At 43.7% G+C, this 24,346-nt stretch overlaps 1 protein-coding gene across 2 annotated transcripts in view; it reads left to right on the top strand.

Annotated features, from left to right (window-relative positions):
• LOC111959170 (ras/Rap GTPase-activating protein SynGAP-like) overlaps window positions 1-24,346 on the top strand; it is a 105,170-nt gene that overhangs the window by 66,045 nt on the left and 14,779 nt on the right. For both annotated transcript variants that reach the window (XM_070437374.1, XM_023980648.2), the window contains 17 exons: window positions 882-976; window positions 2,467-2,588; window positions 6,922-7,075; window positions 7,651-7,749; window positions 9,517-9,756; window positions 10,014-10,343; window positions 11,721-11,865; window positions 11,987-12,131; window positions 12,339-12,575; window positions 12,830-13,031; window positions 13,361-13,569; window positions 13,879-14,092; window positions 14,432-15,028; window positions 15,229-15,672; window positions 17,380-17,562; window positions 18,460-18,671; window positions 21,660-21,741. In XM_070437374.1, the coding sequence (XP_070293475.1) occupies window positions 882-976; window positions 2,467-2,588; window positions 6,922-7,075; window positions 7,651-7,749; window positions 9,517-9,756; window positions 10,014-10,343; window positions 11,721-11,865; window positions 11,987-12,131; window positions 12,339-12,575; window positions 12,830-13,031; window positions 13,361-13,569; window positions 13,879-14,092; window positions 14,432-15,028; window positions 15,229-15,672; window positions 17,380-17,562; window positions 18,460-18,671; window positions 21,660-21,741 (3,710 nt within the window). The remainder of the gene's footprint in view (window positions 1-881; window positions 977-2,466; window positions 2,589-6,921; window positions 7,076-7,650; window positions 7,750-9,516; window positions 9,757-10,013; window positions 10,344-11,720; window positions 11,866-11,986; window positions 12,132-12,338; window positions 12,576-12,829; window positions 13,032-13,360; window positions 13,570-13,878; window positions 14,093-14,431; window positions 15,029-15,228; window positions 15,673-17,379; window positions 17,563-18,459; window positions 18,672-21,659; window positions 21,742-24,346) is intronic.

Genomic DNA, 24,346 nt, shown 5'->3' with positions numbered 1-24,346 from the left:
CTTGCCTTTCACATATCTTCTCCTGTGTCCAGCCACTGGTCTCCTCCCGCTGGGCACACACTGGTTGAATCAATGTTGTTTCCACGTCATTTCAACGGAATTACGTTGAGCCAACGTGGAAAAGATGTTGAATTGACACCTGCGTCCAGTGGGTCCTGCCTTCCATCATGGATAGTACAGAATGTTAGAATGGGCTTCTGTGCTCCATCTTCTCTACTGTCCGGCCACTGGTCTCCTCTGCCATCCATCATGGATAGTACAGAGTGTATTCCCTAACTGCCTAATTCACTGCATTTGGGACTGACTCACGGATGGAAGTCAATAGGTGCTGTGTTTATTAATGCTTCCACCTGCTCCCCTCTCTTGCTCCCTGCCTCTTCTCTCCCCTCCCCCACCACACTCAGTGCAGATTGTTAACGTTTGCCTCGTCGAACGGCCAGGCAGAAAACCCATCCCTTTTAATTCACTCACCTCACCCCTCCTCTTTCATCTTCCTTCCCATGCAGCTCTCCATCTACATCCCTCATTTTCCTGGTAGGAGGAGAAGTAGGGGATGATGGAGATCAGGGGGAATGGGACATTATCATCACATTGCTTCTCTCACCCTTAACCTCGTTCTCTTGCTCTCTCCCTTGCTTTTTTGTACACACTCTACCTTCACTTCACCTTCTGTTTTTTTCACCTTAATTGTCAGTTTCTCACACGTTTCCTCTCTCCCCTGACCGTATGTCTGTACTGTGTGTATCTTCTCTCTTTTGCTCCCGTCTCCCCGCAGACCACATGCCAAGTCCATGCCCTCTCCCGCTCCCCCTCGCTCTCACCTGTCTTTTGGATTCTCTCTCTCTCTTCTTCTTACCTGTCTTCTTCCCTCTCTCTCTCAGAGAACGCTCGCGCCCGGCGGAAGAGCATAGCCAACGTGAAGCAGCCAAGCATGGAGATCCCTCCCACTGCCCCCCCCCAACCCTTCCGACAATCCGTGAGTACCCCTCCCTCCTCCCGCCCTCGCTCGCTCCCCCCGTCCCTCTCTCTCTCCCTCCCTTTCCCACTTCCCCCACCACACACCTGCTCGCAGGGCCAGTGAACCCCCTCCCTTTCCCTTCCCCCTCGCCCTCTCACCCTCTCTCTCCCCCTCCCTCCCCCATGGCCACTCCTGCCCTCAGCAACGCTACAAGAAAGGGGTTGGTACTCCCCCTCTCCCTCGCTCGCTGCCCCTCTCTCCCTGCCTGTCTCTTAGTCTCCCCCTATCCCCCCCTTCTTCTAATTGGCCGGGGGACTGGAGGGTTGCCGCTTCCAGCCCAGTGACCYGACGCCATATTGCACCTCTMCCTCCGATCGAGGTACATGACTCAGATGTCTCTGTATGTGGTGAAGAAACCCCCTCTAAACTTCACGTTACGTCCTTTGCCAAATGCTATGGAGTTTTCTGTTCCCTATGCCAAATGTGATCCACCACTGTGATTCAGTTCTTCTGACTGTATGAGGCTTCAAAGTGTCAGACAGGCCGGCTAATCAAGCCAGAATGACTTATCTAGTCCTACCAGTCGGTTACTGTGACGGTCAGCAAATTAGTCAAATTTTTTGGTCACTTCTTTAAAATAGACTTCAGTGACACAAAGCTCACAAAAAGTGTATGGTTTGTCTCGATTCAGACCAATTCCTCGCAGAATGTAGTGTTCAATGTTGATGTGTAATGTGCAGATTGATATCTGAGTGGACGTTAGACATGGAGAGAGGTTGAACTCAGCCGATTTGGTATTGTAAGACTGTCATAAAAAGCATTGTGAGGTTATTCAGATACAATAGCAGCATGTCTCTCCTTCCACTCTGAGAGGAAAAGGCTGCATAGTAGCTGTATGGAACCTTATCCTGCATGTTGCGGAGAATGACATCATTCATTGATTTTCATTCTACTATTGAAGCCATGTTCTCCCTGTCAGCACTTCTTATAAAAGACACAGTATCAACACACAGCCTGTTCGATAAGACCTGTGTTATATACTGACTAAATCAGCTGATCAAAATCAGGGGAATATGGTTGCATGGAAGCACAGGACAAAACTGCACTGCAATATGAAGCTCCTATTTTTACTGAGGTCCAGTGTATGCTGCTGGATTGTGGGTATATGTATGGCACAACACCACCCACTGTTGGTTACCAGATGATACTACACTATTCTACCACTATTCTACTACTGCTGTACTGTGGATGTATGACTGATATAATATGTAATAAATCTTTATGTTGCTCTCCCCCTTCAATCACCTGTCATTCACTAAATCACATATGTCCTCTATTCTTCTTCCAATCCATTTTGGGCACGAAATATCCATCATTACTCACACTCACCCTATTCCCCCTCTCCACAACTCTGATCTATCTCCTTTCCTGCGCCCCCTCCCTCCCTCTGTTTCACACCCTCTCATTCTTCACCTCCTCCTCCCTCTCTCCATGGCTGCCCTGTTCAGAGTTTCCTCAGTAGAAGGTTGAAGGGCTCTATCAAGAGGGCTAAGAGTCAGCCCAAACTGGACCGCACCAGCAGCTTCCGACACATGATCCTCCCCCGCTTCCGCAGTGCCGACCAGGACAGGTACGAGTCTCTGTGTGTTTCTGTGAGTGTGTTCCCTGCTCTCTCTGTGTGCGGAACAGGTCAGGTAGGCATGTTGGGGGAAGAATGTTGGTAGAAAGTGCATGTTGAGGGATGGAGTTGTTTCCACTGTGGCTTAGCTGTGTTGCATTGCAATTTGTCTTTTTAAGTGTGTGTGTGTGTACACTCCTACCGGTGTGTCCACATGTATGTGGGACTCTTAAATATGCTTTCTTGTGTCTATTTTGGATACCTTTCAAGGACAATCTGGCATGTACTGTGCTTTTAGTATTACTCCTAGCTATAGTGAAACCAGTAAGCCTTGACAGTAAGTGTTTGTTTCACAACTGCCCCTTTCGGTGCCGCTGCACACCCATTTTACATACTACATTTTTTATGACTGCTTAATACATGGAGAATACCATCTCAAAACGTAATAAAAAGTCCTGACCTCTCCATTGCAACCATCAGACAGCTGTATGGCCACAGAACGGACATACCTTAGATTAACCTGTGTGGGGAATTTTTTTAAATTATACCTATACACTGGCTATATGATTTAATGATGCTAATAGGGGTAGTCTTCTCTGCAGGGATACATACTGAATAAATTGAAAACAACATAAATTGAAAACATATGGATTTTATGCAAATCTGTCAGCATGATAGTGCCAGTAGCTAGCTAAATAAACAATGGTAAATCAGTGACATGCCATTTGTGTTATAGCTACTCCAAGTTGACCTGTGTAGAAGAGGTCATTTGGATCTTGAAAGGGCTTAAGTGCGGTCGAGGAGCTGTTCTTTTCATGATTTATTCATTGAAGAGATCCGGACGTATTTCATGGATGGTTAAGTCTGAGGATACACAGAAAGACAGGTCAAGCAGCTTCTGAAGTTCGTCATGTTTCGCCAGGGATGCGGTCTTCAAAGCATCAATGACTGATTTCCTTTTCAAAGGCCTTAGTTCAAACACAGTTGGCTTTTGGTAGTCTCCTGGCTTACTTAAAAAAACATTTTTTTAACTAGACAAGTCAGTTAAGAACAAATTCTTATTTACAAGGACAGATTAGGAACAGTAAGGTTAACTGCCTTGTTCAGGGGCAGAATAACAGATTTTTACCTTGTCAGCTCGGGGATTCGATCTAGCCAAACACTCTAACCACTAGGCTACCTGCTGTTCKCTTACTGTAGGTAAGGGAGATGTGTGGGTTGTTTTGGTGATTTTCTGGTATTTAGTCCCTTACTTGTTTGTGAGAATGAACTACTCTAATAGATACCTTAGGGTGACTTTATACACCATCTGTGTTGTTACGTTGGATAAGTTGCTTGAGGTGTAGTTGATGGGACAGTTTTACTTCACTTTTTAGAATACTTTTTGTTGTTTTTGAAACACCTGCCTGCATCTTCGGTACAAAGAATGTTGGTAGAAAGTGCACGTTGGGGAATGGAGTTGTTTCCAGTGTGGCTTAGCTGTGTTGCATTGCAATTTGCATTCATTCATTTGCTGTCCTCTTGTGTCTCCTCTTCTACCATATCCATCTCTTTTAGTCTCTCTCTGTTTTCTCATCTGCCCTGTCACTCCCTTCTTCTCTAAAGTACCCACAGTTTACATAACAACTTGATTTCCTCTGAGAGGTTCTCTCTCCCACCGTCTTCCCCCTCTCCTTCTCTCTCCCTCTGTCTCTCTCGCCCTCTCGCCCTCCCTTTCTCGACCTCCCCCACTGTCCTTTATTTCTCTCATTCTGACTCATTTCTTTGGGTCTATTTTTATCTCTCTCTCTCTCTCTCTCCCACTCCACTGTAAGTATTCAATGTTCTGATGCACATTATGAGTGAATGTCCACAAAAACAGTGGCACAGGGAGAACGCGAGAGAGCTGGATGCATCAGGGACATCATAGTAGGGAGACTGTTACTTTCTTTTCTCTGCTTTTTCTGTGTTGTGGTCTCTGTCATTCCCCTTTCTGGCACTCTGTATCTGTCTCCTCTTCAGTTCAGTGGCATTGTAGCATAATTGGTATGTGTGTGTCTATGTGTATATATGTATAAGTCAGTGTGGGCGGGCATGGCGGGAAATGCGGTCAAGCGTCATGGACAATTCTATTCAGGGGTTGCTCTGTGCCTTATGCATGTATGGCTGTCAATAGAAACGTAGCTTTGTTGTCCAAGAAATATAATGATAACACTATTGTCATTATGCTCTAATCTAATCCAGTGAAACTCTAATTGAATGCTAATGGTTGACTTCTTCAGATGACAATTAGACCCGTTGTGAGCCCTAGCATCACATTGTTTTAAGATGTGACCTCTTTTCAAGCTCACAGAACACAGGATTTGTGAGTACAGACGGATTCCTTTGGCATGAAAAGCAGAATGGTTGCGTGCTGTTTCTCAACTTTTCGGAATCAGATATGCTCGAGTGTATCTCAGAAAAACTCCACCGGGCCTGCCGTTGTGAAAGATCTCTGGCTCTCTGTGCCCTCAATGACTGATTGTATTCCACTCCCCTTGTCACAGTTAGATTTGTTAGTGAGATTGTAGGGAGCTATAAACAGATGGTAGTCCCTTTAGTTGAAGAAGTGTATGCCGYCTTTCAAATGAAAAATATTGACAGTGGTTGCATTTTTTTGGCCACATGGTGCCAGTTGCCTTGTTGACTTAATCATCCCCCTAATCAAATCAAAGTTTATTTGTCACATGCGCCGAATACAACAGGTGTAGACCTTACAGTGAAATGCTAACTTACAAGCCCTTAACCAACAATTAAGTTAAGAAAATACAAAGTAAGAGATAAACAAATAATTCAGGAGCAGCAGTAAATAACAATAGCGGGGCTATATAGAGGGGGTACCGGGGGGGGGGAAATAGTTTGGGTAGCCATTTGATTAGCTGTTCAGGAGTCTTATGGCTTGGGGATAGAAGCTGTTTAGAAGCCTCTTGTTCCGAGACTTGGTGCTCCGGTACCACTTGCCATGCGGTAGCAGAGAGAACAGTCTATGACTAGGGTGGCTGGAGTCTTTGACAATTTTAAGGCCTTCCTCTGACACCACCTGATATAGAGGTCCTGGATGGCAGGAAGCTTGGCCCTGGGGATGTACTGAGCCGTACGCACTACCCTCTGTAGTGCCTAATCAAATCAAATTGTATTTGTCACATGCTCTGTAAACAACAGGTATAGACTAATAGTGAAATTCTTACTTAGCTTCCCAACAATGCAGAGAAAAAATAAAAAAAATAACACGAGGAATAAATACACCATAAGTAACGATAACTTGGCTATATACACGGAGTACCAGTACTGAGTGGATGTGCAGGGGTAACAGGTAATTGAGGTAGATATGTACAGGATAAAGGTAGGGATAAAGTGACTAGGCAACAGGATAGATAATTAACAGGATAGATAATAAACAGTAACAGTAGCATATGTGATGAGTCAAAAGAGATGCAAAAAAAGGGTCAATGCAAATAGTTAAATAGTTAACCAATAGCTACATGGACTAGCTATTTAGCAGTATTATGGCATGGGGGTAGAAGCTGTTTAGGGTCCTGTTGGTTCCAGACTTGATGCATCGGTACCGCTTGCTGTGCGAAAGCAGAGAGAACAGTCTATGACTTGGGTGGCTGGAGTCTTTGACAATTTTTAGGGCCTTCCTCTGACAGGGAGCTCGGCCCCAGTGTTGTACTGGGCCGTACACACTGCCCTCTGTAGCGCCTTGCGGTTGGATGCCAAGCAGTTTCCATACCAAGTGGTGATGCAGCCAGTCAAGATGCTCTCAATGGCGCAGCTGTAGAACTTTTTGAGGATCTGAGGGCTCATGCCGAATCTTTTCAGCCTCCTGAGGGGGAAGAAGCGTTGTCATGCCCTCTTCCCAACTGTGATGGTGTGTGTAGACCATGATAATTCCTTAGTGATGTGGACACCGAGGAACTTGATGCTATCGACCTGCTCCACTACAGCACCTTCGATGTAGATGGAGCCGTGCTCGGCCCTCTGTTTCCTGTAGTCCACGATGATAGAATAGTCTCGAACGGACCTAATCCAGTTTATTTATCCACTCTCTGACGTAGTCTCGTCAGGTATCCTGTACACCGGCCTCTATAGCGGCGTCTCCTCCTTCTTCGAGTGTCAGGGATTTGGGCCTGGCCCGGGATAATCAATGTCTTTCTTCTCCGACTCATTGAAGTAGAAGTCTGTAGAAGCTGTTCTGATGTCCAGAAGCTCTTTTCAGTCATAGGAAATMACAGAGGAAACATTAAGTAGAAAAAAAACACAGAATGCTTTGTACTGTAATGTATGGGACTCTGCTCCTCTCACTGTGTCTCTACTCCCCATCCAGAACGCGCCTGATGCAGAGCTTCAAAGAGTCCCACTCCCATGAGTCCTTGCTGTCTCCCAGCAGCGCAGCCGAGGCGCTGGACCTCACCCTGGACGAGGACGCCATCATCAAGCCCGTCCATTCCAGCATCCTGGGACAGGAGTACTGTTTCGAGGTGAGGCTGACACGACACACAATGAACACAGATAGCGCTACTAATTAAACCTGGGTTCAAATACTATTTGAAATCATTTCAAATACTTTTGCTGAGCTTGATTGATCTTGTCTGGTGCAGTGGAACCAATAGAAGAAGAGAACGTTCAAATCCCGCCCATCTGCCACTCCAGGCAGGCTAAAGCYAACACTAAAAGTATTTGAAATATTTGAAATAACATTTGAACCCAGGTCTGTCTACTATTGCTACTAATGCTACTAATGTTGGGTAGAAGTCTCTCGATTGACATCAACATAAGGATTTATTGAATAAAGCTGTAATTTTATAAATCTTGTTATCTGTGGAAAAGATATCAAAGACAAAGCCAACAAGCGGCTCGAAATGAGCTCATGTCCCAAGTTGATTTGTCACAGAAATTTGTTGTGAAAACGGCTTTCACTGCATGGCTCACTTTCCCATAGCCAACGTGTACATGACACAAGTCTCTGTGATTAAAGGACGTTGTTATGCGACTTGTCATCTTCTCCCAAGTTGCTAATGGTTGTGGCTGTTGATGTTACCGTTGGTAACCTCAGGTGACTACGGCTTCGGGAACCAAGTGCTTTGCATGTCGCTCGGGTGCAGAGAGAGACAAATGGATCGAGAATCTTCAGAGAGCTGTCAAACCCAACAAGGTGGGGAAACAAGGGCGAGAAATTAAGTTACTTCTCGTTCTGTCAGTGCTTCTCTCCTTCTCCCCTGTCTTCAATATGTCTGTTTCAATATGAGCATTTCCTCATTGTTTACTGTAACCTCCCTGTGCTCACTGTTTGTCTATGTCTGTAATGTATAGTCATCAAATACAGTACATATTAAAACACAGCACTTCTACACTATCATCAGAGTTAAATAAATAACTAAAAAGACGCAAACTCAGCACTTTAGATGCGGTTGATTAAAACAGATCTTCTAATTTCAGCTACGCTTGATCTCCTAGGTCTGCGTAATAGGCCCCTTCCCGTCCCATCCCCCCTCTCTCTTATCAAAAGAGACATTACGAGAGACAGATAACTGCTCTTGATGGCAGCAAGGGAGCTGCAGTTATTAAGGCAAACCGAGAGGAAACATCAGCCCAAGTGGATTGACTCATCCAGATGCTGTGACTGCGGGGTTCCTGGCTGAATCATGGGGCTCCAAGGACTCGACACGGGGGCTCCGAAATATCCTCTGCACCCTCATGAATCTCCAACCAGATACYTGATGGGAGAGATAAGACGAGGTGTGATGTCGATAGAGACCAGGATGTTCATTAGGTTTCGCAACCGTCGCTGGGCAGACAGACGCTCTTGATTCTTCTTCTTATTGAAATTCATGATGAACGGTTGAAAGGGTTGCATCGGCYGACGTCCACATTTATTGTCAGGCGGCATACCAATGGAGTACTTAAGAAATAACAACTTTYGAAAATTGCTGATATACTTAGCAATCTAAAMTCGGTATTAAGAGCTGATCTGAGCKAGGGCTGAGCAATCCAGTGGCATTTCAGACTAGTTGAAATGACTCACCCCTGACTAAAACATCACTCTGTGCAATCTGCACAGCACGCTCTCCTCCCATGGGGGATTTCAGACATAGTTGGCTCTTTGTAATCATGTTCAGAAAATGCAGCTCTCTGCTGCAACATTACCAATCACAKATCCACTTTCTGTCTCTCATACCTCCAGTACATATGTATTATCTAGTTTATCTCCATCTGTATGTGTGCATATTGTTCTTAGACTGTTCTTAACTAGTGGTGGAAAAAGTACTGAATTGTCAAACTTGAGTAAAAGTAAATATACCTTAATAGAAAATAACTCAAGTAAAAGTGAAAGTCACCCAGTAAAATACGACTTGAGAAAGTCTAAAAGTATTTAGTTTTAAATATACTTAAGTATCAAAAGTAAAAGTATAAATCATTTCAAATTCCTTATATTAAGAAATCCAGACGGCACAATTGTGTTTTTTACATTTTTATTGACGAATAGCCAGGGGCACACTCCAACACTCAGACATAATTTACAAATGAAGCGTTTGTGTTTAATGAGTCCGCCAGATCAAAAGCAGTAGGGATGACCAGGGATGTTCTCTTGATAAGTGTGTTAATTGGACCATTTTCCTGTCAAAATGTAACAACTACTTTTGGGTGTCAGGGAAAATGTATGGAGTAAAAAGTACATTATTTTCTTTTGGAATGTAAGMTAAAAGTTGTAAAAAATATGAATAGTAAAGTACAGATACCCCAAAAAACGACATAAYTAGTACTTTAAAGTATTTTTACTGAAGTACTTTACACCACTGTTCTTAACCTACTCAACCCTCCCTCTCTGGCTTTCTTTTTCTCTTTGGTCTTTTTCCCTTTGGTTTTCGTTCCTCCCTGTTCTGCCTTGTCCCTTTGCCACCCTCTCTTTGACCCTCTTCAGGACAACAGTCGGAGGGTGGACAACGTGCTGAAACTCTGGATCATCGAGGCGCGGGAGCTTCCCGCCAAGAAGCGCTACTACTGCGAACTTTGTCTGGACGACATGCTTTACGCACGCACCACCAGCAAGCCCCGGACTGACACCGTGTTCTGGGGCGAGCACTTTGAGTTCAACAACTTGCCAGCCGTCCGCAACCTACGCCTTCATCTCTACAAGGAGACTGACAAGAAGAGACGCAAGGTGAAGGGACAACTCTCTCACCAGTGTGCTAAACGGGAGGAAACTGGTTAAAATTACATTTTTTGCAGGCTGGTTAAATCACTGCTGGGGTTTAATGACAGCAGCTTGCCCAATGATTAAGACAAATAAATATACTTTAGTTTCATTACTATCCTCTTTTTCTCCTCTTTCTTAAAGGCCCAGGCCCCATAACTCTTGACCACAAAGTCCCACATTAAGTTGCTCTGATTTATGCCTTATTTCCCCTCTTCTATCAGGAAAAGAGCACATACCTGGGACTGGTCAGTATCCCTATCTCCAGCATCACGGGCCGACAATTTGTGGAGCAGTGGTACCCGGTCATCCAGCCTAGCGTCCTGGCCAAGGGGCAAGCAGGGGGCAAGATCATCAATGCCTCCCTACGCCTCAAGTCCCGTTACCAGACCATGAGCATCCTGCCCATGGAGCTGTACAAGGAGTTTGCCGAGTATGTTACCAATAACTACCGGACTTTGTGTGCGGTGCTGGAGCCTCTACTGAGCGTGAAGAGTAAAGAAGAGGTGGCCTGTGCGCTGGTCCACATACTACAGAGCACGGGGAAAGCCAAGGTAAGTATTGGCATGAAACATTTAACATGTTGTTACTTCAATAGTACACGGTACAATGCAAGGTCATATTCCTGTATACAACTCACTGTATCCTGTGTATATGCCAGATAAATGCTGTTTTTGATTTGATAGCATAATATTGATGGAATATGAGTACATTATAGTGAGAATGTATCCACTGTTTATAAATTCAACCGCCTCAAATCACCATGCTCTGTTGACTACAGCTAAATAGGGGGGGGGGGGCATTACTGCCAAATAGGTCAATGTCATAACAGTGTCCTTTAAATACATAGGATGTGATGTTGCGCTGTAACCAGTGTAACATGTGTCATGCTAATGTAACCATCCTATTACTTGATGGCCCATGTTCTACCAATATGTCGTGTAGACGAGCCATTGTTTACTTTACTGGCTACACTGGATATTCATTCAGTCCTTGAAGTTGGGCACTTCATGGTAGGACTCAATGCCATGCTGTGTAAGCAATATGCTGAACAGGCAAACATAGCTTCCATTGGTCGATTACCAATCAAATTATTATTCAATCACAAAACATTCCATAAAAATGTTTACCTCTCTTTTGGATTTTTCCACAATCACAACTTCTACAACCTCAGGTTCCCTCGAAATCAGACTGTCTCCACCAGTATCTCCCTGATAATGTTTTGTTGTTGTGTGATGTCACTGTACCGAATGTATAGCTAGATGATGCATGGTTTGGGGTGGTCCTAGGTTGAAAATGCTGTCAACCACCTAGCATTATCATCTACAAACCAAACACACMATCATGTCAACAATCTGCATATTTAGCTTTACGTAACTAGCTAACGTTAGCTAGTTGAAATAAAGGCATTGGGCATCTTGTGTGGTTTATGCAGWGTAGCTACATGATGTCGTCTGCTCTGTGTTTGTTTCTTGCGGCTATAGCTTGCAAGTGACTTTCACTTCTTCTCCAGCTCTGGAGCATGGCAGCAGGGTCGTTCGAGTAGGCAGGTTTTAGTGCAAAGACASACCTTGCCCAGAAGGSCAGCCCAAGGTGYCTCAGGGCTCAATCCKCTTGTTTTCGTTCAAAGTGAAAACACAACAGAATAAGTGGGGCGGCATGGGGGGTGCCCACAACCTGCGGATTCTATCTTTAAGGCACTATAAACTACAAAATTAATATTAGTTTGACTACTTCTTGGTTTTSTTACCAAACCATAAACCAAAAGAGATTTAAACAGAAGGAATATTAAACATAACAAATTACACTCTGACCTGAGGAAAGYCGTTATATCCTCAAAATTGAATTTGAGAGTACCCAATAGATTATAATTGAAGGTTTTAAAAAGAAAGTCTATGCTATATTGATGTTTCTGTTTTGTTTCTTCCCAGGATTTTCTTTCAGACATGGCGATGTGTGAGGTAGATAGATTCATAGACCGAGAACACCTTATCTTCAGAGAGAACACTCTGGCCACCAAAGCCATAGAAGAGTATCTCAAGCTGATTGGACATAAGTACCTCAAGGATGCAATAGGTGTGGCCTTCGAAAACTTCACATGAATCACTCAATACATGTTGTTGAACTGTTCTTSCTGTGATYTATTCATTATCTTTCTGTGTTTGCCTAATGGTCAGTGATATTGTGTTTGTTTCAGGGGAGTTCATAAGGGCGCTGTACGAATCAGAGGAGAACTGCGAGGTGGACCCCATGAGGACACCACCCTCTGTCCTTCCAGATCACCAAGCCAATCTCCGCATGTGCTGCGAACTGGCACTCTGCAAAATCGTCAACTCCCATTGGTCAGTAGTTGGTATATGAGTGCTTACTGTTTTTTTTTTRTTCATTCAAGTAGGATTACTCCTGGGCTACAGCACCCAAAGACTTATCTACAGAATTTTGATTGTTGAACACACCAGATTTGCATTCAGTAGTTGGCATACACTGCCTTACTAAAGCAGAATATCCTATCAAATGATAACACACTGTATATTTGTATCTCTCTGCAGTGTGTTTCCTCGGGAGCTGAAGGAGGTGTTTGCCTCGTGGAGGGTGCGCTGTGCAGAGAGGGGGAGGGAGGACATCGCAGACCGCCTAATCAGCGGCTCCCTTTTCCTGCGCTTCCTGTGTCCTGCCGTCATGTCCCCCTCCCTGTTCAACCTGACTCAGGAGTACCCAGATGAGCAGACATCACGCACGCTCACCCTCATCTCCAAAGTGGTGCAGAACCTGGCCAACTTCTCTAAGTCAGTTCATTCATTCACTACAATTTATAATGTTATGCTTATGCTAAAACTTCTGTAATATTTTGAATATTTTTCCGGGACAGAGATTAAGCCTAGTCCTGGACTAAAAAGCATGCTCAATGTAGATTCTCCATTGAAATTTCTTATTAGTTATTAATCCAGGATTGGGCTAATTCTGTGTCCGGGAAACAATCCGATGATGTGTAATCTGAGTATYTAGCATTTTGACTCTTCTTCTTCTCTCTCTCCCTCAGGTTTGGTATGAAAGAGGAGTACATGTGCTTCATGAATGAGTTCTTAGAGATGGAGTGGGGCTCCATGCAACAGTTCCTCTATGAGATCTCCAACCTGGACAGTGTGAGCAATGCGGGGGGCTTCGAGGGCTACATCGACCTGGGCAGGGAGCTGTCCATACTGCACAGCCTCCTCTGGGAGGTCATGGCCCAGCTCAGCAAGGTAGGGAGGATCAGGGTAAATATTAACAATATAACCTCTACAATATATGACCCCCCAAAAAGTACAAGTTACAGATAACCATTGTAGTGTTATTCAATAATGGTTAAGTCCAATTAGGAATCAGGACAATAAAATAACTATGTATGGTCTTGACAACTCAGTAATCTGAAAGTATGAGACAGTAGAATGAATGGAATGATTAAGTGCACTTGTAACTTTCAAAGATAAGATACTTAAAATGATCAACCACACTTTTTAACCATTTGAATGCTTTTCCTATTGTCGTTGCTAACTTGTATTCATGTCAGTCTTCTAACCCTAACCCACAGGATGCCATTATCAAACTGGGTCCCTTGCCCCGCCTCTTGAATGACATCAGCATGGCCCTGCGTAACCCCCACCTGCAGAGGCAGCCTAGCCACCAGAACCAGACAGATAGAGTCCATGAGAGACAGACGGAGAGGCTGCTCTCACGACCCAGCTTCAACAGGGGAGTCTCCTCGGAGTTCCAGAATCTCATGATGAAGGATCTCAACAGGTAGTGCCCTGGCTTTATTTAATCCTATGGGCCTATTTCCTGGAAACAGGTTAAGTATAGTCCTGGACAAAAAAGCACTTTGAATGGAGAATTATCCATTGAACATACTTTTTAGTCTATGATTAGGTTTAATCCGTGTTGGGGAAACCAGCCCTAGGAGGATGGTTGGTTGGTGCATTTGTTAAAGTTTTGCCTTTCCCGCCATAATGCTGTGGTTGGGTTGTGCCTTTTGTGCCAAACTCGTAATACACCTATAACCTTGTCATCGTCTTCTCCAATCTGTTGCCATGTGTTGTTGCCTTTCTTCAGCTCCATAGATATCACTCGCTTGCCTTCCCCTACATCTGGTGTGTCCGGTGGGGGGGTCATGCCGTCTCGTGCTCATSCTCAGCTGAGTTTCCAAGAGCGRGATCACCCACATCGAGCCTCCAAAGACGTTTTCTATGTAACCCGCCCTCCCTTGGCCCGATCCAGCCCTGCCTACTGCACCAGTAGRTCTGATATCACCGAGCCAGACCACAAGGTTAGTTGAATTCTAGAGTTTTGATAGCATTAAGATKTGTTAGGAGCCATGTTCTACAGGAAYCTATGTAAACTGCACATCTCCTTTCCATGTGGTAGCCAAGTCTGGCAGACGACTGCAGGATAGTATGGCAGCTGTGCGCTCATAGGAAAATGATGCATGTACCTTAGTGGTAAGTCATGGGACATGCAATTCAGGRATACAACCACCCCRKTRAATAGATAAAACACTTAWTCAACTTATTGGCACTTTAGAATTGGGCACASAAGGSTGTTAGCTKTATCAATCTKYTCTAGGTGCTCAGTGTCAATAAAGTGTATATCTATGATGGACCTCCAGGACTCCACAATGAACAGCGTGTCTAACCTGCAGTCGGTGGCCATGCTCAACTCCTCCCAGGCCTCCATCACCGGCATGGGCAGCTTCGGAGGGCTCAGCAGCCAGGGTGGAGGAGGCCTGGGCTCGGGCCTGAGTGGCCAGCTCCGGGCCGGGGGCCGCCTCTCGGCCGGCTCGGGGGGATCCAGCATGTCAGGGGGCCTCCGGCTGAGCCAGTTGAGCCAGATGGGCACCACCACCGACTCGCTGTCCCAGCAGCAGCAGCAGCAGGCCGCCGCCCTGAGATACCCGCTCTCCTTCCAGAACCCCCTGTTTCACCTGGCCACCGGCACTGCAGATGGACCCCACCTTCACCACCAGCACAGCAGGGCCCATCTCCCGCCGCCCCTGCTCCTGGCCCCGGAGCCTGACCCCGGTGGCTCGCACCAGGCCTACATCCCCCAGTTCGCCCACGGGGGGTTCTCCCGCAGCGAGGACCTGTCCACCCTGAGGACCGCAGCAGGGCACCTGGGGCAGCCAGCCATTATCCACTCACACAGCTATAGCGACGACTACAGCAGGGCTGATTTCGCACGGCGGCAACTGTCCATGCACGGGCAGGTATGGATTAACTTAAGGTCAAGAATGTGTTTACAATCATGTTCTACTTTTGTGCAAATTAGCCTTTTTGTCTCTCCTACTTTATAATAATTTAAGTCAACATTTGTTTGTAGCCTACATAAATAGGATTAGCATAATGTAAACATCTGAAACAGGTTTAAGACCAGGATAACTTGGAGTTCTATAATTGTCCTTGTTAGGATAATCTTCAACAGCAACAGCAGATGGGCATGGCCTCTCAGACTGGTACCTCCCACTCCTCCTTGGCCACACCCCCCTCCACAGTCCAGCCTGTGCGCCAGAGCTCCATCGCCCCGCCTCCCGTTCAACGCGTCAAATCACAGACCTCCCATCAGCTGTCCGTCAGTGCGGCTGCTGCTCCCACACCATCCACTAAGACGCGACCGCCCAGTGCCAACCTATCACCAGAGTCGGGCTACGGAGGTCGGCAACAGGCACCACGGCAACAGCTGTCGGTCAAAGACAACACAGCCCCTGGACTGCCCCACCAGCAGAGCTCTGTCAGGGAGAACCAGGGCCCCCAGGGGCCACAGGGAGGCACTACAACAACCATACAGCAATCACAGCAGCAGCAACAGCAACCACAGCAACAGCACCTGCTCAAACCTTCCATTAGTAAACAGGTATGTAGGCTACTGTACTCTATTGTGTAATTCAATCTACCCTTAAATCTGACAACAAGCTCATAGCTGTCACTGTTAGTTCCTCTCACTCTGAAAAGAGCATTATATAACAATTCCAACACACCTATCAAATACAGTTCAACCATGCTCACTCTTTCACAGTTGTTTCTGACCAACCCCAGAGTCCCAGTGACCTGTATGATTAAATAGGGCCAAGGGTCACCCCCTCATGTGTGTAGTACACAGTAGCGGTGCGTGGGTAAAATCACTGGGGAAGCAAGAAAAAAAGCCATATTACAACTTATGTGTTGTGATAATTGCTTTGCTTGCTCTATAACCTGTTAGTTCATATGCCTTGCGACCGTGATATATATATATACTGTATATATATATACATATATATATATATATGTATATATATATATAATAAACAGTTACATGACCTTCAGCACGGTCAAGTTAATGTTTCAGACATTTTTGAACCACTAAACAACTATTGATTTAGAACCACGGAGAGTTACCACAAGACGCAAAGAAAACACTTTTCCAGCACCATTTTTTATTTTTATTTAACCTTTATTTAACTAGGCAAGTCAGTTAAGAACACATTCCTATTTACAATGACTGCCTACCAAAAGGCAAGAGGCCTCCTGCGGGGACGGGGGCTGGGATAAAAATATATATAAATATAGGACAAAACACACATCACAACAAGAGAGACAAAAACAATTTAGTCCAATCAACGTAAGCTAAATATAATGTGGCTGTCCATGGTTCTGATTCGTGTGTGTGTGTGAAAATTTGTGCAAGTCGAAAATACTTGTTAACTCACCCTACTTGTAGAGAAAGGCCAATGCCATCCTCTTTCATGTTGACGAAACAGTCACTCTGTCATATAGTACACTCTTTTATTTATTGTTGTCCTAGGCTACATGGCTAAAATGCTTGCTTGCTAGCCTAACTTCCTTTCATGGGCAATGTGAGCTAGTTAACTTTAGCCTTTTACATCTAGCTACATATTGAACTTCCATCCTCTCAGGCCAGGGGCACAATGAAGGAATTAATGGTTGGATCAGAATCACTGTTATAATCATTGGCCAGTATGGAGAATTAAGTAAAACCACAAGTCCAAATCCCTATCTCCATCCATGGCTAAATTAGTAAAGAGCTAGCTAGCCACCGGAGGACAACATCACAACGAAATTCAACAATTCAAGTTGTTTCTCAATGACGTATGCTCTCAATGCGATTTGATAGGAGTGATGCCAAATCCAAACTGGCTTCCCTTGACACTTATTAAAGATACGCCAGGACCATTCACAGTTGAGCTCACTCAGTTTAGCGCAACGCTGATTGGCTATTATTTTATACTTAATCAAGGAAGGCCAAATGCTTGCTGGCTTCCCTTGCATTCAATGCTACATCCGGCAACAATGTCATACTCTTTTGGCCCAGACAGCATCAGATAGATGGCCGACACATACAGAGACAGAGGGGCAGTGTTTTGCTCGCTCGGATGCGTTCTCCAGTGAGATATATTCAGCCTCTTGCGAATTGAAGGAAAATTATGAGAAAATTATTTATCTATGTTTTTTCTTGTTCAATTTTTGGTGACAGGCCTGGCTTCCCTTGGCCTCCATGAATACACACTACTGCTAGTACTAGTACATATTCCTCTTCATATCTGCTTCTTGTCTTTTTCCCCAGGGTTCCGGGCAGTCGCCCTCGACCCTTAACCCCCCGACCCCGGCCAATGAGAGAACAGTCGCCTGGGTCTCCAACATGCCTCACCTCTCCGCTGACATTACTCTGGAGGCTAACCGCATCGACCGTGAAGAGTTCAAGCTGAAGGAATACTCCAAAAGCATGGATGAGTCTCGCTTAGATAGGGTAGATACATCTCTCCCACCACAGCTTTTGCAATAAAAAAGAATGATAGCCTAAATTTGACATTGGCAATATGTGTGTGTGTGTGTGTGTGTGTGTGTGTGTGTGTGTGTGTGTGTGTGTGTGTGTGTGTGTGTGTGTGTGTGTATATATATATATATAATATATATATATATATATATATATATATATATATATATAACAGTAGTTCTTAATTGTCTTAACAATATACTGTAGCTTTGGCATTGAAATCCCAATCTTCTAGGAAATCGACAGTAACAAAACGATGCCTCAAAAGAATGCAAAATTCGACTTAGCAGCATATTCAGCAGCAAACTGTGAGACTAGAGAACCGTAACACTGATCTGAGTCATATTTCCTTCTTAATGCACAGTGCAGATGTCAGGGAAGTGCAAGTCAAGTCTATCAGTGGAGAGCAGATGGTACCGAGAAACGTATTTATGAATAATTTAGATAGAAACAGCTGAGGATGAACTTGAACAACAGTGAGTCATTGAAAAGAAACAAACTTTTAGCTTGCATATTCATATTTGACCGCAGACACCACATTACCACATTTTTTTGTCAGAGTGAAGGTGTGTTCAGTCAACCCCCCAAAACATTTGTTGGTTGCTTAGCCATGTGTTGCTAATAAACAGTATGACAATTGCTCAACTATTTTTATATTTTCAATATATTCCCTTCTGGAGTTKTTTTCATAATAGACATAGCTAGATCTTTGTGCATAGTGAGCAAGTGAAAAGGGATAAACGATGTGTCTTAGACTTTAGTGAACACTGGACAACAATGTGGTTGCCTCCCTATTCCATGGCGACGTGTATGACAATTGCTCAACCATTTTCTATTTCCAATGCGTTCTCTTCTCTCTGTCTGTCTCAGGTAAAGGAATATGAGGAGGAGATCCACTCCCTGAAGGAGCGACTGATCATGTCCCACAGGAAGCTGGAGGAGTATGAGAAGAGGCTCCTTTCCCAGGAGCAGCAGACCAGTAAGATCCTCTCACAATACCAGAGTCGCCTGGAGGACAGCGAGAGGAGGCTACGGCAACAACAAGTGGAGAAAGACTCCCAAATTAAAGGAATAATCAACAGGTAAAAAGAGGGGTGATGGTMGAGGAGATGGAGAATGGAGATGTAGAGATGAAGAGAAAGAGAGAACTAAAATGGAGTGAAGAAAATAAATGTATGTATTACTGAGACCTAGCGTGTCTGATTACGTTTTTCCAAGAAATATCCAACCTTCATAGACAGAGTTAATCTTCGTTAGGCAAGTGCTGATTTTTGGAAATAATCTGGGGAATATTGACGAATATATGAGTCTAGATAATGTATAGTTATGAAATAGATACTTTAATAATGTATGGAGAAATAACGGGGAGGCCTCAACCATATTTTTATAATATATATATTTTTTAACCTTTATTTAACTAGGCAAGTCAGTTAAGAATAAATTCTTATTTTCATTTGAAAGGCGAGGTTAACAGTGAAATCCATTCATATGAACGATTAATGTCTGTATGTAGATACCTTAGGCAATTGGTTTTCACTCAGTCCGTAGGAAAATGTTCATTGAACATTCTTTTTCTGACTAATGTTGACAAATTTACTTAAGACAAGGAACTTGAGAGGAAACTATTTGTGTAAATGTTCTGCTTTTGTCCACCACTTCTAACAATCTGCAATTGAAAGTTAGATATACGTCACAGGGAACTTTGCTACTTTTAATCCATTCCAGGGAAGAGGAAATGGAATGAAGACCGAGACAGTTCCTGGCTGTACTTAATGGAACCAATCCCATCCATAACCCCATAACTTGGTGCATAAAGAACCCAAAAGACACATTTTTAGGCCCTTTGTACTATTGCACTACTTGGCAGCCATTTTATTGCCAGTATATCAAACATGCTGCTTGTTTTTTCCCATCAGTAGTTTACCTGCGTCATCTGTGGTGATTATTCCGATAACCGCAAACTGAGAGGGATTCAACTAGATTGAATCGAAAAGCACAATAATGGACTGAAAGGTGACATCATYTGACTTCTATCTGCCCTATACAGTATGAGGCCATAATGGCCTTGTGTTTTTGGTTATTGTCCTGCTGAAAGGTAAATTTGTCTCCGGTGTCTGTCTGGAAAGCAGACTTAACCAGGTTTTTTCTAYGACTTTGCCTGTGCTTAGCTCTATTCAATTTCTTTATCCTAAAAAACTCCCTAGTCCTTGCCGATGACAAGCATGCCCATAACATGATGCAGCCACCACTATGCTTGAAAATATGGACAGTGGTACTCGGTGATGTGTTGTGTTGGATTTGCCCCAAATATAACGCTTTGTATTCAGGACTTAAAGTAAACATTTTTTAATTTTTTTGCAGTTTTATTGTCTGTTGTTGCTCCAGTCTCAGTTTTCGCTTATCACAGCCATTAAACGCTCTAACTGTTTTAAAGTCACTTTTGGCCTCATTGTGAAATCCCTGAGCGGTTTCCTTCCTCTCCGGCAAATGAGTTAGGAAGGATGCCTGTATCTTTGTAGTGACTGGGTTTATTGATACACCGTCCAAAGTGTAATAATAACTTCACCATGCTTAAAGGGATATTCAATGTCTGCTTTTTTATTTTTTTTATCTACCAATAGGTGCCTCTATTTGCCTGGCATTGAAAAACCTGAATCTGTGTTTGAAATTCACTAATCGACTGAGGGACCTTACAGATAATTGTATGTGTGGGTACAGAGATGAGGTAGTCATTCAAAAATCTTGTTAAAAAATATTATGAGTCCATGTAACTTATTATGCGACTTCTTAAGCACATTTTTACTCTTGAARTTATTTAGGCTTGCCATAACGAAGGGGTTGAATACTTATTGACTCGAGACATTTCAGCTTTTCATTTTTAATTCATTTGTAAACATTTCWAAAAATGTTGTGGTGTATTGTGTGTAAGCCAGTGACWCATCTCAATGTAATCCATTTTAAATGTGGAAAAAGTCAAGGGTGTGAATACTTTTTGAAGGCACTGTATATAAATGTGTCATTCATTTTGTGTAATTAGTCCTCTCTCAGCATTCTGTTAATCTCAGGAGTTTAACGCTCTGAAGTTCATCTACTTTGTCAGCAATTTCACAACTTTTCTGTGTGACTTCAAATTAAAACAACCATGTCGTTCAGGCGGAAAGTAGATGTGATAAGATTGAAAGATAATGAAATATATAATGAGCAAAGCAGGAGAATTTCATTACCTCAGAAATATCGACCAGGTAGGAGTTAGGATGTCATATGTACCCTTGTTCATTGAATCTCCATCACCAAACAGCTGATCGCCATCTTGGATTTGACTTCATGATTGCAGTGACTTTTAATTGATCCTTCACCTTTTGTGTCTGTTGAAGAAAATATCAGAAKCATTGCCTTGAATGATGCAGATCTTGAAATTCCAAAGGCAAGTAATTAATGATCCATGTTCCCTTCTCTGGAAAATAATTCTGATGCTGAGTAATCATGTCTAAAGGTGAATTTGCATGGCAAGAAAAATATCCTATGGAGACTGTAGCAATAAGCTTCCCATATCCAATAAGCTTCCCAACTCTTTTTGAAATGGTTATAACAAGGATTTGGAATCTCTATCATGTTGTGTCAGTTCGACTATTCCATGAGGATGTACTATTAATTAAACCCCCTTCAGAACACGATGACCAGCAAAACACCACAATCTAGACATCATTAGGCATGATTAAATTGGAAAACACCCTGAATTGGACAGACACYTCATGCTGAATCCCMTGGGAAACATGGAAATATGCACTTCAACTGCCTCAAAAATGCTTCCTTGTATTACTGGAGCAGTGTATGTTAAACAGCTACAGCATTGGTTGAATAGATTATAATTTGGCTACCAGAGGTTATAACAACGCTACTATAGACCAGGTAATGGGTATAATTGACAAATCAACGTTTGTCAGGGCAATGACAGATGCAGCTTGCACCTGGACAGTCTTTATAAGCCTTACGCTTTGCACTTAGCTACTTAGTGTCTACTTAACTCACAATTCTCTCAACTGTTTGAACTCTCTCTCTCTCTCTCTTAGACTTATGGCTGTGGAGGATGAGATAAGGGGAGGAGCCATCATTGAGCCGCCAAAAGCTAACGTTAGGGTCTTCGCCGATCAGGTCTGTGATTTTCTTCTTCCGGTCGCCATGTCTGTAGGATGGCCTGTGTCTATCTCTCTATCCTTCTCTATGTTGTTTTCATCTCTTTGTTGATTTGTCCCTTTTATTTTGTCTAGACAAGTCCTTGGGTTTGGGTGAGACTGTCATTTGTCTGTCAATCCGTTTAGGTGCTTTGAAGGTCAAAGAACGTCTGTTTACATCTRGTGTCTGTCTCTCYARCAYTCTGTTTATATTCTGTCTGACCACATCCGGGTTGTAATCAAATCAGCGTCTGTGATAACTGTACATCTCAGACACGTCTATCAACTTTGTGTGAACTATATGTATTAAGTCAAGTTGTATTACCAGTCCAACACAAATGCAAGACAAAATACACGACTATTGAACAAAGTTTTGGTCCTGAGGATGATTCATTTGTCAGGCCGACAACGTCTCCAGCATCCACACTCAATGTCTCTCAGTCATGCTTTTAGCCAGCCACTCATCATCTCCTATCAAACCGGGCAGGCTCACCCTCAAGCCTGAGTCATGCTACAAAACATACCAGCTTTCAGTGTGTGTTGTGTGTGTGTATGTGTTGTGTGTGTGTGAATGAGAGCAGTGTGTCAAACCCAATGCTCTTGCAAATGACATCACATGTATGCTCAAGCTTCTTCCATTCGTTTAAATCAAATCCCTGTTCCACCAGAAGATGGTCCCACCCAACCGCTTCCCATCCCAAACTCCTTCATCCCAATTATTCACACTGAGCATGTCAACGTCAAGTTGTATTACCAGTCTAACACAATGCAAGACAGATTAATAACACAACTATTGGACAGTTTTTAGTCCTGAGGATGAGTTTAATTTGTCAGGCCGACAACGTCTCCAGGATCCACACTCAATGTTCTCGGTCCATGCTTTTAGCCAGCACCCACCATCTCCTGTCAACCGGTCAAGCCACCCTCAATCATGAGTCATGCTGCAAAGACATGCCAGATTTCTCTGTGTGTGTGTGTGTGTGTGTGTGTGTGTGTGTGTGTGTTGTGTTGTGTGTGTGTGTGTGTGTGTGTGTGTGTGTGTGTGTGTGTGTGTGTGTGTGTGTGTGTGTGTGTGTGTTGTGTGTGTGTGTGTGGTGTGTGTGTGTGTGTGTGTGTGTGTGTGTAAAAGAGCGAGAGAGGTGAGCAATGTCTCTTGCAAACAACATGACACATGTACGCTCAAAGCTTCGCTGAATCCCGCCCAGCCACTTCCCAATCCAACTTCTTTATCCCAATCTGAATCAAATCAGACTAAAGAGGCAACCGATATAATACATTTTTTGGACATGCAGAGATAAAAAACAAGCAGAACGTTTGAGCGGTGTGAACTGACAGTGCTCCCGCTATGTCCAGATAATAATACAGCTGAATGCAGCACCCTGCAAGGCGTTAAACGGTAAAGGCCTCAGCCACGCTTCCTCGAGTGGAGCAGTGATCCAATGCGTCTCTCCTGTTATTTCTCTATCAGTACACAGCCTTCTCCAGAGAGGGAGAGGAAGGCGGGAGGGAGAGGAAGAGAGGGAGAGATTAGCCAGAAAGGCTTAGAAACTTTGGTTGAAAGGGCGTAAAGCCGTCCAGCGATGCGTGGCGTTGTGTTCCGTTTGCCAGACAAGTAGCAGACAAAGAGTTTTTGCACTCGCGCGGGTTAACTCAGTCGACCGTGGCCAGTCTGTGTGTTGACATGTAGTTGCGGGAGTGTCATGGTAGACTTGGCCTACAGCCTACACAGCGTTGGGTAGGAATCTATTTGTTCCTTTACTGAGGGCTGAGAATACAGTTTTGAGTAGCTCTCCCAGAGGTCGTAGTAGCGTTCAAGGCTGGGCATCCATCTTGACATTGGTTTTGTTTCCAAGCTGAAGAGGAATATTTTGCTATTTAACATGAAGCTGTTTGGGTCTCTTCCTAGACACAGTACAAATCACAGCAACGTCCAAACATGGATCTTCTGGTACCATTCATTATTTCCCATGTCATGCTTCCACCCAAGTTTTTATTTTTTCTCATGCTATTTGTCATTGTCATTGCAACCAGGCAAACCTTTCTGTGTATTCCATTGTTCTGAAGGTTATAGACAAGAGATTATAAAAGGAAGCCGTAAATTGTTGTGGCCCATTACATTCCCATCATGGCTATGCCCAAGCAGAGCATGTTGGCATGTGTTAAAATGATTGCGTTTCCAATTTATCTGTCATTATTTGCAGTGAGCTGGCTACCATACAATCACTTGTCCATCCGCCATGGGCAGCAACAGGTGTTTAATACATGGTGTCATAGGTGAGGTGTGCCGTGGACTCATGGGTTACGTCATCTTTAGTGTCCAAACAGTGGGCAGTTCATCATCAGCTTCTCAAGTTTTTTACATGCAATTTGTTGGATACATATTCCCTATAGCATTATTATGAGAATACCTCTCACCCCTCTCATACTAAATATCTGGTTTTTAATGGGAGTTTATGTGAATTGTCAAACTTGAATTAAATTAGTTCATTTAAAATATTGCTTTGAGGTTTTTATTAATATCGTTATGTACAAATGTTTATCTTAATTTGATCCTCTGTTGTAACAGATACATTTTCACTGTTCCG

Source organism: Salvelinus sp. IW2-2015, linkage group LG35, assembly GCF_002910315.2.
Source record: "Salvelinus sp. IW2-2015 linkage group LG35, ASM291031v2, whole genome shotgun sequence".
In the NCBI taxonomy this organism is placed as follows: domain Eukaryota; kingdom Metazoa; phylum Chordata; class Actinopteri; order Salmoniformes; family Salmonidae; genus Salvelinus; species Salvelinus sp. IW2-2015.
This window is presented reverse-complemented; position numbering and strand designations above follow the sequence as displayed.